Source organism: Propithecus coquereli, unplaced genomic scaffold, assembly GCF_000956105.1.
Source record: "Propithecus coquereli isolate 6110/MARCELLA unplaced genomic scaffold, Pcoq_1.0 Scaffold216, whole genome shotgun sequence".
In the NCBI taxonomy this organism is placed as follows: domain Eukaryota; kingdom Metazoa; phylum Chordata; class Mammalia; order Primates; family Indriidae; genus Propithecus; species Propithecus coquereli.
Window position 1 is genome coordinate 1,957,500 of NW_012146745.1, and position 14,055 is coordinate 1,971,554.

Genomic DNA, 14,055 nt, shown 5'->3' on the forward strand with positions numbered 1-14,055 from the left:
TGGATTGAGCTAAGGATAGGCCTCTTCTAGAATCAAGTTATGTTAAAAACTTTAGCCTAGACCTGAGTGGAGTTAGAAGTGGGCCTGTCCAAGGTAATGTAGCATAGTGAGCCTGGCAGCCGGGCTCAGTTCCTCATTGGCTGTGTGATCTGGACAAGTTACTTAACTTCTCTGTGCCTCAGTTTCTTTTCCCTGTAAAAATGGGTATTATAATACCGTCTTCCTCCTAGGATCAATATGAGGAATAAATAAATTAACATTTGTAAAGTTTTAGAACGGTTCCTGACACCATGGGATCTATATTTGTTAAATAAATAAATATTCTGAGAAAGAAAGAAAATTGTATGAAAACTACCAAATAGTATCTTCCCCTTAGGAAAAGAAAGAGCTAGAGAGAAAACAATTAGATAATTCTGGACCAGCAATAAATCTCTTAAAAATAAGTTGTCCTATAAAATACTACACACACACACACACACACACACACACACACACACGCGCGCGCGCGCGCGCATGCAGGCACAACTGAAGAAATGAAAATGCAGCCTGCAGCCTCTGGACGTGTCCCTGAAGCTTACATCTCTCGCATTAGGGGATCAGTTGTGTTGTTTCCACATCCTTTGCTCAGATGTACTTCCCGTGTGTGTAAAATGCTTCTAAAGGACGTGTGAGGTGCACATACCAACAGGGCAGCTTCCACACCAGAACTAGACTGCTTGGCTCTGTTCAAAAGCCCACCAGGACATCTCTCTCACACTTTATAACTTACTGTGGAGGCAGGAGATTTTACTTCAGTCGCCAGGCTGGGAGGGCACCCACAGGAGCTCCAGATGCTACTGGAAGCTTTGGGGGAAGAGTGGGTGGATGGACCTGAGAAACATCAGAAAATCACGTGTTTGACTCTACAGCTTTGAGAGTAATAAAGAAATCCAAACTTGATCCTCATCCACAATGAAACTTCTTTCTCACCTGTGCACGTGGACCTCTCTTAGTGTGGCTTATAGGAGGCAGAAGGAATAGAAGGATGTCCAGATGGAACACCTTCATTGTTCGTGGTCCCGAGGCAGTGGAGTCCAATAGTCCTAAAAGTATAGCGGGAATTCTTCTTGGGCTGGCTACTTTTGTACCTACTTCTTGTTTTTAACCTATTTTGGTTAAGAAGTGGTACCAGTTAGGCCAAGAGCATGTATTTCCTCTGACATAAGCAGGGATTGGCCTTGTTTTAAAGCCCAAAATATCTAGAGGAATCAATTACAGAGCCAGTTGACCAAATTTTTTCCATATTAACTCTAGTTCTGGCAACATTTTAATTGTATCTTTCCTGAGAGTTATACAGTAACTCTTATATCATGTCACACTATGTACTAATATACCATTATAGGTCATAATCCCCATAACCTACAAGTTGAGAGGATTTTAGAGCTAAAGTGATCTTCAGAATCCTCTGTATCAACATTTCCAAGCATGGTTTTTTGTTTGTTGGTTTTTTTAAATGAAAATTCAGGGCTCCATTCATAAATGAATCCTGTCTTCAAATGCTTTTGGAAAGACTCTATTAGTATCCTCCTCTCAGCAATCTATAATACAACACCTTCGCATTAGAAAAGGTTCCAAGAAGCCCTACAGTAAAGAAATCGCTCTTGCCTTATTTAAGCCAGCGACTCCCAAATCTACATAACTAGAGACTCCTTTTCATATGTAACACCCGCTTCCATCGCGCAGAATTATTAGTTCGAAGAACACCCTGGAAAGTACTGATTTATGTATCTCATCTAGCTGATGGCCTCCCGCTTCATCAGAATAACATTTAAGGACTGTGAGCTCCACAGGCCTTTCTGGAACACCATACGCTGTGTGGAAATAAACAAAGATCAACCACACGAGAACAGGCAAGTGCTGTTTATTCAGAGCTTGCTATCGCCACCATCACCTGTGCTTTGGCAAGGACTCAAAGGCCGGCAGAGGAGTGGGAAAGGTTTATCGTGAAAAAAGAGGAGGCTTCAAGCGTGTCCATATTGGAGGCTCTCAGCCTGCGGCAGCTGTGGAAATGGCCCTCTGTGATGTTTAGGGTGCATATTTTACCTCATCTGGTTGGACCTGAGCGGGAAGTGGGAACAAAAATTAGAGCAGTTGTCAGTTATTAATCAAGTCCTGTCTTTGGGGGCCAGTTGCTATAGGGGTTCTTGTTCGGCTTCTTGGGCTGTTTGTGAGAGGCAGTGGTGTGACTTCCTACAAGTTTGACTGCTAAATAACAGATTGGCTTCCTGGGCTGGTTGTTGTCAATAATGTGCTGGTTTCTTGAATTGGTTGCTGCAGACTGTGGGTCAGTTATGTTTTAATTTGTGGTCTTGCCATTGTCCATTTGTATATTCAGTCTTTTAGTCGAGAAAAAGAAAGGGGATCAGAGATCAACTAAGGAGGTAGAGTAGTCTGCTGGCCGCAGTCGTAGGCCTATTGGGTGACATAGTCATTAAATCTACGTGAAGATTTAGAACTCTGGGCTCTTTGGAACTTCAAGTTCATTCAAAGGGAATGGGCTCTTGGCTTTAGAACTTGGGAGAAATATATATCCCTCTGACATTTAAAATAAAATAACAAAAGAAAACTAGTTTTCTTTCCTTCTTTCTTTCTTTCTTTCTTTCTTTCTTTCTTTCTTTCTTTCTTTCTTTCTTTCTTTCTTTCTTTCTCTTTCTTTCTTTCTTTCCTTCCTTCCTTCCTTCCTTCCTTCCTTCCTTCCCTCCCTCCCTCCCTCCCTCCCTCCTTCCTTCTTTCTTTCTCCTTTTCTGTCTTTGGAGATTGCACATGAAGTCTGTTCAGTCATTCTTTTCTCAATCATAGGTAGAAAAAAAAAATAATGTTCTCTCTGAAGAAAACATAGTGAGAGGTATTTTGTTTGAAAAAAAAGAGGCATTCAGCAGAAATGTGTCCCAAAATAATATTAAAATAAAATAAAAAAACTAAGCCTGACTGCATGTCAAGGGCACACTGAAAAAGAATTCTATGACTCAGCGAGAAAACATACACTTTAAAACATCCCTTTCGTTTTAACTAATGGAAATATTATCTGTAAGTGAGCACAGAAAAAGCCTTTCCAAACATTAACGGTTATGTAACTGTTTGCCTGACTGGTGCAGCTTAAATGCATCCAGCAGAGTTGTCCCCCAGCAGTTAAGTAATGGGGTTCAGTTGTCTGGCTCATCGTGGGGGGATGTTGGGCACTGTCACCCCTACCAGCCCCCTCCACCCCACCCCACATTCATGCTCATTCTTTTAGTTTGTCTTCCCTCTGCTGTTCTGCACAAAAGCCTAGGAAGTTGTAACAAAAGCACCAATGAAGAAATGCCAGGTTTACCCAGTTGCGGGGATGAGAGAGGGATAAGGAGGAGGAGGAGGATAGCATTATGGAGGCCAGGCGTGTGCATGGTGCTTTATCTTCTCTCAAAGTACTTTCATGCCCATAATTGTATTTTGTTCTCACGAGCTACCTGCAAAATAGATAGGATGGCTACTATCATCCCCATTTTTCAGACGTGAAAACGGAAACAAACGCGTTGCTAGCCCAGAGTCACACGGCTGGTGGGAATCACAGAATTGAAAAGGAAGCAAGAGGTCATCTTCACTAAGTCTCTTACTTTACAGATGAAACCAGTTGAAACCAAGAGATCCCCTAGACAGGTAGCCAGAGAGGATACTCAGGCTGTGACAACAAAAAGTCGTGGGTATAAAAGTGACTATCATTCTGAAACTGCCTCCTGCAGCATCATAGCCAGCCTAGAACTCGGGCCCCCGGATTTCTTGCCTGTTTCTTTTTCCACTAGAAAACAATTCAGTTAAAGGGAGGTTTTCCTAATAAGTTGAAAAATCTTTATTTACTGGGCTTGCTATTTTTTTAGTAAATAGGCTTTTTAAAGTAACCGCAAAGCTGATGAGCTTCCATAGCTAGGGAGTACATGTTATGGTGAATGGTTCTACATATCACACATACCATGTGCTCTAATGAAATGTACCTTTAAGGTATGTGAATGAAGTCTTGTAAAGTTAGCATTTCATTTATATGCTTTTGAAGTTAACAGCGAGGTTAAAAGCCAAAGTATGTAGTGGTATGACTGGTGGTTGTCGCAACGCTTAACGCCCTAAAAGAAGAACATTTGAAAGTCAGAGTACTGGAAACCTTCTCTAAGTTTCAGCTAACTTACCTTTGATTGCCTAAGATAAAATGTAAGCAATTGATTCACTAAGCACCTTTCCTGACCTTTTTTTCTTTTTGCCTTACCAATAATTATTCCCGTATGATTCACACAGGAATGGAAATTTGGTAATTACTCAGCTAATTTGATCAAGGTTGACAAGCAGCTAATTAATCCTGCCTACTCTTCATCCAGTTTAGGTATTAAATTAGTTGATTTAGCCTGAAGGACTGGCAGGATAATTCACTATATATGCATTATTGCCATTATATTTGCACACACATGTACATAGTCTCTCTATATAGTGTGTACATATATAAGTTTACTATATATACGTATGTGTGTATACAAATGTATACACATACACATATGCAAATATGTACATATATATTCCTGTAGCTTACACATATAGCAAACATTAGGCATATAAATGAAGCTAAAATTGGTTTTCTAAACTTAGCAAGGTGATTTTTTTATTTCCTGTGGCCTAATTATTTTGTTTCTCTAGCATTTTATATTTATAGTAATGGCTAGAATTAAAATAGGGTGACGTTCTTTCTCCGAGGTGCTCGAGGAAGGACAGCCCATTAATAACCTCTCTAAGAGGCTCCAAAGATGTGTTTATTGAGAATGACCTTGGACAACTAACTTAGTTTCTCAGATCCATAGTTTTTCCATTGATAAAAGGGGGACCATAAGTGCCTACCGCAATGCCTGGCACATAGATGGCGCTCAATATGCGTCCAGCCCTGCCCCTTAATGAGTTAGTCACCCTGACACTGTCCCTTCTGGTAAAAGAGAAATAAGCGTTATCAGCCTCAGAGTAATTAAAACTTAAATACCGAACACGAATCAGTTAAATGAGACAGGAAAATCAATGTTATCAGGTACGTGAGCTGAGTCAATTGCTGCAACCGTTAGAGTAAGAATCTGGTGTATTACAGTAAGCCTGGAGTTTATTGTAAATGTGTTATGGGGATATTGTGGGGGAATGAATAAGAGCTCCAGCCCTGGCCTCTGGAACATGTGGAACCCCATCCTGGCTTGCCTGTTATCTTAGGGACCTTATATAAGGACCGTCTCTGAGCCTCAGTTTTCTCATTTGTAAAATTCGAATAATAACACCTATCCCACAAGGATGAAACGGCTTAACATTTGCAAAGGGCTTAGCAAAGTGCCTGGCACAGGAAAGCGTTCAATAAATGATAGCTGCTGTTACTATGACTTCAGAAATGCTCTCCATCAAGGAACACTGCATCGTTTTCTCACAATTACAACCCCAATTACAACCTGACACAATCAAGTCAGGTCGTGTTTTCCATCTGGGACGCGTGAACCAATCCAGCGCGCTGAGCCTGCGTCTCCTCTGTCCCCAGGGATGGTGAACTTCAGCGAAGTGTCCGGATACCCGCTGCGGCAGCTCTGGAAGGTCCGGTCTGTGATGTACCACCTCAAACTCAACCAAGTCGCCGTCTCTCAGGGTGAGCGCCGCGCGGGCCAGCCTCCCACCTCCCCAGGGATCAGGTTCCTTTCCACGGGGACAAGCTTTTGGTCCTGCTGTTGAAGGTGCAGCCTAAAATGTAGCTGCTCCATGATCTCTCCACTCAGATTCACCCTGAAGGGCACATGGCTGGCAGGGGACCCTTTTCTAAGCACAGATTACATTGCGCGTTTTATCTTGGCCTGTGGAAGAGGTGGAAGGGGCAAGGCTGGAACCAACGAAGATACCGTTTTTACTGGGGGTCTTCCGGTAGGCAGAGAGGAGATGCAAAAGCAGACGTTTTACAAACTGACAGAATAAAACATTCCAAATGCAACGTGTGTAATTTAGAGGTTCCATGCAATGAAATAAGGGAAAGAGAGCAAGGAGAGGAGGGAGGGGGAAAAGCAAACAGCTTAAGGCTCCTAAAGAGCAAATGAGTGAAATAGAGTTTGAGAGATTGAGAAGGGGAGAGGGGGAGGGGGGAAGAGAGGTGTCTACATCCAGAGCTAGCAAGTTTAGTAAGCTAAACTTACTTAGGGTCTTAGGGTCAGCATTAGGGAGGTGAAGCCTTGGGGCCAACAGGAGGAAGATCAATGCTAGAGGACAAATAGAAGGTTACGAAGAGAAGTAAGACATAGACTCACTCTGTGCATAAAGACAATGCATTAAGGATATAAATCATTTCCGCAGGGCACGAAGGGATTCAGAGCTTCTTCTTTTTTAACATGAAGGAGTTCTCAGCAAGAAGTGGTTGGGATGAGGACCCTACCGAAGGAAACTGCTGGTGCAAAACATCTAGAAAGAACTAAGCTGATCTTCAGTGTAGGGAAACACGGCAGCGGCAGCTTCACCCTGTTCACACTCAGTTTGCAGCCAGCACAGGTGCCGTGCACACCAGGGGCTGACAACTGAATACCTCCGCTGCCACATTCCTTTCAAAGTCACAAAAGGTGTTGCAGGGGACATGGACCTTGGCACGGGGCTCCTCCTCACCCTGGCAGGACACAGGCGTGTGGAAAGGAGAACTGTGTAACACTGGCCAGATCCAGCAGGTATCAGATGTGGAAAAGGTATTATAGGCCACCTCTCAAACAAGTTTGCAGTAATTCTCTTAAAGAGAGACAGCAAAGCCAAGGACATTTCCTGGGGTGGGAAGGGGAAGACAAACGTCTTTCTTCCACTTGTCACTTCCCAGTCCTTTTACTTCTGATGTTCTGAAATAAAATAGAAGCAGCGTATTAGTGACTTTTTTTTTACCTTTCTCTTTCCGTTATCTTCCCATTGCCCATTTCTATGCCTGAAGGCAATATTCTGCAGTGGCCTTTTTTTTGGTCACAGTTAGAATACATCTTCTGTTGTGACCTTATACATACACACACTCCCACACACGCACAAACGAAGTTTCATGAAGCAATACTGCGTCTTCCTATGTGAAACGTCCTCTGCTGGTATTTGTGCTTCTATTTTAGGCTATGCTATTCTTTTTTGTTTTTTTTTTTTTCCCCAAATGCTATTATTTGAACTCACTAAATTGACTCAATGTCGTGACCTGTGATTAAAAAGAAGAAGAAAACACTGACTTAAGGTGGGGCAGGAGTAGAGATTTGGCAATGTTCTATTTAACTTGCACAAAGTCAACAACCCAACCAAGTGGCTTAAAAGTTATTCTCTTAGGAATTGAAATGTCTGGTTTAGCTACGTGGAAACATCCACCTAACAGCTCCAGCCAGCTCTGCAGCATCACTTTGGGCCACACAGGCACTTCTGCATTTGGGCTGAATTGCCTGGGAATCCATATACCCAAATTGTGAGTCCTGACTCTTGCTCCTGGGTGATGTTTCTCCATAGCCCTCAACAATGCTCTCCACTCGCTGGATGGGGCTACGTCTCGTGCAGATTTTGTGGCTTTGTTGGACCAGTTTGGCAACCATTACATCCAGGAAGCTATCTACGGCTTCGAGGAGTCCTGTTCTATCTGGTACCCAAACAAGCAGGTCCAGCGGCGACTCTGGATGGAATATGAAGACATCAGTAAAGGTGAGTGGCCTGCTCACCAGCAAATTCTACACCCCCTGCCAGCACTGGCTGCCCAAGTGCAATCCATAGGACCAAACTTAAGGAGTCCATAGGGACATAATCAATTCAGATTTTCCCTCATTTTTCTGTGCTGATCCTTAAAATTTCCAAGATCTGGTTGCTAAAACTAAATCTCAAAATGAAGGTGTTTGGGGGATTTTAGATGCAGGATGGGGTCAAAACTGTATGGTCACTGTGTTAGTTATCACAGAGAGAGTCCTCTAAAGGTTTTTGCCAGCCACCATCCACTGTGCTACACAGCGAAGGCCAAGTATTAGATTGCTCATAGGGAGCAGGAGAGCAGGATTCAGTCCCCCCCCCACCTCCTTCCTCCAGCAGCCCCACCCTGCACGGCCTGGTGTCCCTCTACAGCAGTTTGCACGGTAAACCCCTCCTCGCTCCGTCCTGCCCATGTGCAGGCTCACTTTTCCTACTGTTTGCATTATAAGGAAATCTCCACTGGTCCAAGTGTTTATACAGGTCAGTTTAACAGGCTCACAAATAAAAATCCTTGTCTGCTGTCTTGATAGCGAGTTAGTATTCAGTCCAAGTAAGTGTAAGATATTGGAATTTTTGAAACCCCCTCAATTCACCTTCTGGTACAGCAGGAGCACTGGCCAGTATGTTTGTAATCTGATCAACCAAGACTACTTTAGAATTGCCATTGACGGGATTTCTTCTGAGCTTATCCACAGGGCATTTGGATGAGGCCAAGTTGTGGATATGTGGCTTGCTAAATGACGCAATGAAAACTCAAGAAATAAGTCATCTTAAGACTCAGTGTCCAAGGAAGGGTTCCTCTGAGACAAGGGACCTCTGCTGTCAGCAGAGCTACTGTGAGGGCACATGTGACCCCGTGGCTGAGACGCGTTAGGGTCTCTGAGCTCTATGTTAATCCCTATTTTGCCTTGCTCGAGAGGTAGCAGAGCCGTGACAGCCTCTCCTCCGGCTGGGCACTTTCTCCCGGAAGAAGCAAGAGATGTGTGTCTGGGCCACGGTTGCTGCAGTCATCCCCCAAGTCCTGGTACTTCTAAACTCAAAGACACAACCACAGGCTTCTGGGATCTCTTCAGACTTAAGGATCCTAACATTGTTCTGATTCCAATTTGCCAAGAGAGCAGTGCAATGTAAGCAAATATAGACAATACCAGTTCCAGTTGGCAAAGCTGTCTTATGTGTCTATGCCAGAGCCTGGGGACTGAACCAGAGAGCTGAATCCTCTTCTATTTCTGTTCGCCGGTGGCTCCAGGATTGCCAGGGTCTGTGATTTGTGGAGATGAGAGTCTGACCTCACTCAGAGCTCCTGGTTCTCTGTCCTTTGCTTCTAGCCCGAGTGCTGCAGTATCCTGAGGGCTCAACACTGAGCCCAAGAGGGAAATACGTCCACACTTTGGCATTATTCCCTACCCATCTCGATCTCAAGCCTCTCTTGCCACCCAGGGGCTTTTTTTGCCTCAGCCCAACTGTTGACTCTAGTTCTTTGAAATATGATTTAAATAACTCCTTGCTTGGAATGGATTTTAAAAGATATTCAAACATTTTATTATGTCAACTTCAGCCTCTGTCAGTTGTCCATGTCTACCACCTAAGCCTTGCCTCTGTGTTATAGGGTTTATATGTTTTGTTGTTTGGTCTGGTTCTTGCTTTAAATATTTTTCCCCTCCCTATCCCTAATTTTCTTTCATTCCAGAGCCCTGCATGGGAGCATGCTACTGATTAGGAATGAGGAGTGCACAGGACGCAGGAGGAGGATGTGCTTCTCTTCTGCACTCTGAGAGGATCAGTGCAGAGTGAGGCTTTACGCTAGGGTGACAAGGGTGCTGAGAGGGCTGTGCCTTCCGTGGCACACAGACGGACACTCTTTTTGGACTTGAGACCTCGGATTCTATGTTGTTGCCTGCTCTAACTTTAAAATGCTTCTAGTGAAAAGGGTTTCTCTGTTTTTTTTTATTTCTGTCCCTATGACCAGACACCAAAAAATTGCTTATGGATTGAATAGGAAAGAAAAATTTACCAAGGTGAAATGAGATGGGAAGAGCACAGGATTTAAGGGTTGGAAATCTAGACTCAGGCAGGGGGCACTGCTTTAGTCAGTTACTTCTCTGGACCCCATCTGCAAGGCCCTCTGTGCCCCCAGCTGTGATAATGTATGGAGCCCTATGAATTCTGCTTTATCTGGGAAAGTGTACTCACGTTAGTCGTTTAGGTAAAAAGTCTCCTCTTCTTTCTACAAAATCACGAAATTCTCAAGAGTAGGTTCTATGCCTTGTTCCATTTTGAATTCCCAGATTCTACCACAGTGCCAAGCACATAGCGAGCACTCGACAATTGTTCGTTGTTGCTGTCATTGTCAGTGGTGGGGGGTGGTAGTGGTAGTGGTGGTGGTAAAAGCCCGTCTGCTGTGGTGACGTCCACTGGGTTTTCGTGTAGACATGTGACATGCTTTAGTTACACCTGACTGACGAAGATTCAAGGTGGATGTTTTGGGCCAGATCTTCAGAAGGAAGCCATGCATTCAACAGGGCCTCATTCGTCATACTTCACCTGCGCGGTTTGGCCATAACAACCTCGAGGATCACCTCTCTCTAAATAAGTCTTACAGAAGCCTGTGGAAAACATACTTCCATTTCTAATCACCTAAGATTAGCCTATCTTAGTTTTGATTTACAAAGCAATTGAAGACAATAAGAAATGACATTCTCTAATTCTCCCACCTCCCCGCCCCGTGTCTAAACTTGTCTCTATTGTCTCCCATCATCCTTGGCCTCAGAAAATGTTGCGAGCCCCACTCCCCCGCCCCCGCTTCATGCTACCCTCCCTTCCTGTGCACGGGCTCCCATCCCTCTCTGCTGCCTCTGAGACCTCCCTCACTCACTATTCCTCTCCTCTCTCATCTTTGCCGTCTCTTCAGCCCCTGAATTCTCTCTTCCCCAGCCTCATGTCTTCTAAAAAATGATCTTTTTTATAAACATGTGACCCTTTTCCCCACTGTTTCTTTTTAATGCATTACCACCGAATTACTTAAAAGAGTGATTTATACATCTTTTCTCTACTTTCTCAACTCCATTTTACTCTTCAAATTATTGCTTTCAACTCTTAACACTTTGCTCTACAGACACAGTGCTGGAGAAGGAGGCCAGGGCTTCCTCCTCAGAGGTTCCCTGATGCCCATCCTGGGACCATTCCATCTGTCTGAGCTGAACAATTTATCCCTCCCGGCCAGAGCCACCTTCTTTTTTTTTTTTTTTTTGAGACAGAGTATAACTGTGTTGCCCAGGCTAGAGTGAGTGCCGTGGCATCAGCCTAGCTCACAGCAACCTCAGACTCCTGGGTTTAAGCGATCCTCCTGCCTCAGCCTCCCGAGTAGCTGGGATTACAGGCATGCACCACCATGCCCGGCTAATTTTTTCTATATATTTTTAGTTGTCCAATTAATTTCTTTCTAATTTTAGTAGAGACGGGGTCTCACTCTTGCTCAGGCTGGTCTCGAACTCCTGAGCTCAAACAATCCGCCCGCCTCGGCCTCCCAGAGAGCTAGGATTACAGGCGTGAGCCACCGCGCCCGGCCCAGAGCCACCTTCTTGAAAATTCTCTCTTCCCTTGTTGCCCCCAGTGCTATTCTGTCCAGATGCTCTTCATAAATCTCTGGCCTTTATTTCTCATTCATTTTTGACCGTACTCCTCTAAAGAAATCATTTGCATTTTCATTGTTTGTTACAGAGTTTTGCTCTTAACAGATCTCTCTTCTTCACTACTGCTGGGTGCTTCCCTTCTGCATCTGCCCCGGCCTACACCTCGAATCCTCTCCGTTTCCCTGAGGTTCAAAACCTCAATGGCTCTTGAGTGTGGAGCATCTTCCCCTGGATAGTCTACGGGACCTCAGTGACCAGCTCTCTGTTCTCTCCCCACGTGCACCCCGCTGTGTCGGTGTGAGCTCCACCACGGACGACGGTGAGGAGTCCTCGAGGCTCCTCCACCCCCACAGTCAACCGCCACGACGTCCTCTTTGCCGCCTAAATATGTCTTCAACAGGTGTCCCTCCTCTCCATTCCTTCCAGGATCTCTTTATAAAAACGATTGAAATAGCTTCCTCACGTATCTCCTTTGCTTCAGTTTCCTGCCACTCGACTCCATTCGATACTTCACCATCTGTTATCTTTTTAAAATGCAACTTAATGGCATCACTCAGCTCGACGCCCTCCACGAACTCCTTACTGCCTTCTCAGCAGGAACGGCTGACTTCGCTCCCTGAATCAGTGCCCTATGGCTGCTGTAACAAATTACCACAAACTCGGTGGCTTCAAACAACACATATCTATTCTCTTACAGTTCTGGAGGCCGGAAGTCCAAAATCAGTTTCGCTGGACTGAAGTCGAGGTGTCAGCGGGTTTGGTTCCTTCTGGAGACTCGAGGGAGGAATCCCTCTCTTTGTCCTTTCCAGCTCCTAAAGCACCTGTATTCCTTGGCTTGTGGCCCCTTCTTCCATTTTCGAAGTACATCTCTCCAATCTCTGAGTTACATGGCCTTCTCCGTGGCTCTGACTCCTCCAGTATCCCTTTTATAAGGACCCTTTTGATTACATTGGGCGCAGCCAGATAATCCAGGATAATATCCCCATTTTTAAGAGCCTTAATTTAATCACATCTGCAAAATCCCCTTTGCCATTCACAAGTTCCAGAGTTTAGGACTCGGGGGACCGTTAGTCAGGCTGCCACCCCCTCCGACCTCTCCAGCCATTGCATCACTGACCACTGCCTACCCTGAGTACCCTCCGCTCTGATGGCACAGGGTTACTTGCTGTCAATCCAGAACCTGTTTGTTTGCTTTCGCGTAGTTCAGGGCCCCAGAGGCTCCCTCCCTGCCCCAGGCCAAGGCCACAGATGTGCTCTCTAAAGTCTCTACTGCTACTCTGCCTCACTCAGAAATTTGCTCTTGGGTCCCTCTCTTGTCCTCCATTTGAAAGTCTTTTTTTCTTTCTTTCTTTTTTCCCTAGTGTCTGCTCTGTTGCCTAATTTCTAGGGGGGCCTTATTCTCTTCCTTGGTCCATAGGATGAGCAAATTAGTCTTCCTGGCTATGATTTCTGTGTCTTCCTTGCATTTTTGAATTGCCCCCTTCAGCTCTATAAATTGCCATTTACTATTAAACGATACCCTGCCTAGTGTCAGGCCCCAACTTGGGTGCAGGACCAAGGCTCCCCCTGGTTCGGAAGAGGGCACTGAGGTTTTTCACACTTCTGAACCTCAGAGCCTGTGGTTCTCAATGTACCTAACCTTGCCTCCGTTCTGCCATTGCCTCCTTCCGACCATGCAGGAGCGCGCTGGGACGCCACCACTCCCACCACACCTCCTTTGAGCTCTGGGCAGAGTTCTCTGCTGCCTGTTTTGTGCTCCTACAGCCTTTATGTGGATCCTCTGGCAGCACTCTCCACGTTTCCCTGGACTGCCATTTCCCTGCACGACTGTCTCCCGTAAGAACAGACTTCACGGCACTTATCATCTTTCTCTTCCTTTTTTTAATTGCAAAAGTTTATTTTCTAAAGTATTCAAAATGCAAAAACAGAATAAAATGAAAAGTAAACCTTCCTGTTATTATTTCCCAGTAATCCGGTTCTACTCCCCAGAGGCAATCAGGCAGCCATTGCTACCAGTTTATTCTCTCTCCACCCGGAGAGATTCTATTCCTAGCCGTTTGGAGGTGAGAAAACCAGTTGTAGCAGACAACATATATTAGGGTCTGGACTTTTAAAAAAATTATGTGTATGTATATTATATATACTCATATATAATGTTTAAATGTTTAAATTATTGAATGAAGGGTATTTTGCTTTCTGATGCATTCTCTTCCTGGCCAGAGGAATATAGTATCTTAGTCTCTCAGGCTGCGGTAACAAAATACCATAGACTGGGTAGCTCACAAACAACAGAAATTTATTTCTCATAATACTGGGGACTAGGAAGTCCAAGATCAGGGTACCAGCAAATTCTGTGTTTGCTGAGGACCTGCTTCTTCAGGGAAGGCCATCTTCTCCCTGTAACCTCATGTGGCAGAATGGGGAGGGATCTCTGGAGTCTCTTTATAAGGGCTCTAATCCCATTCTTGAGGACTCCACTCTTATGACCTAATGACTGCCCAAAGGCCCCACCTCTTAATACCATCACCTTGGGATTAGGACATATGAATTTTGGGGGATATAAATATTTAGTCCATCGAAAAAAAATTTTTAGCTTAGGCTATATTCTCACATATCATTTACTTCTGTTCTTTTGACAAAAGCTGTATGACATGTAAAATTAAACTTTCTGACAGTT

At 44.5% G+C, this 14,055-nt stretch overlaps 1 protein-coding gene across 1 annotated transcript in view; it reads left to right on the forward strand.

Moving 5' to 3' along the window:
• The window catches only part of ASTN1 (astrotactin 1), a 322,529-nt gene that overhangs the window by 243,127 nt on the left and 65,347 nt on the right, over positions 1-14,055 (forward strand). The window contains exons 14-16 of the mRNA XM_012644642.1: positions 3,135-3,188; positions 5,496-5,668; positions 7,519-7,707. Of these exons, the coding sequence (XP_012500096.1) occupies positions 3,135-3,188; positions 5,496-5,668; positions 7,519-7,707 (416 nt within the window). The remainder of the gene's footprint in view (positions 1-3,134; positions 3,189-5,495; positions 5,669-7,518; positions 7,708-14,055) is intronic.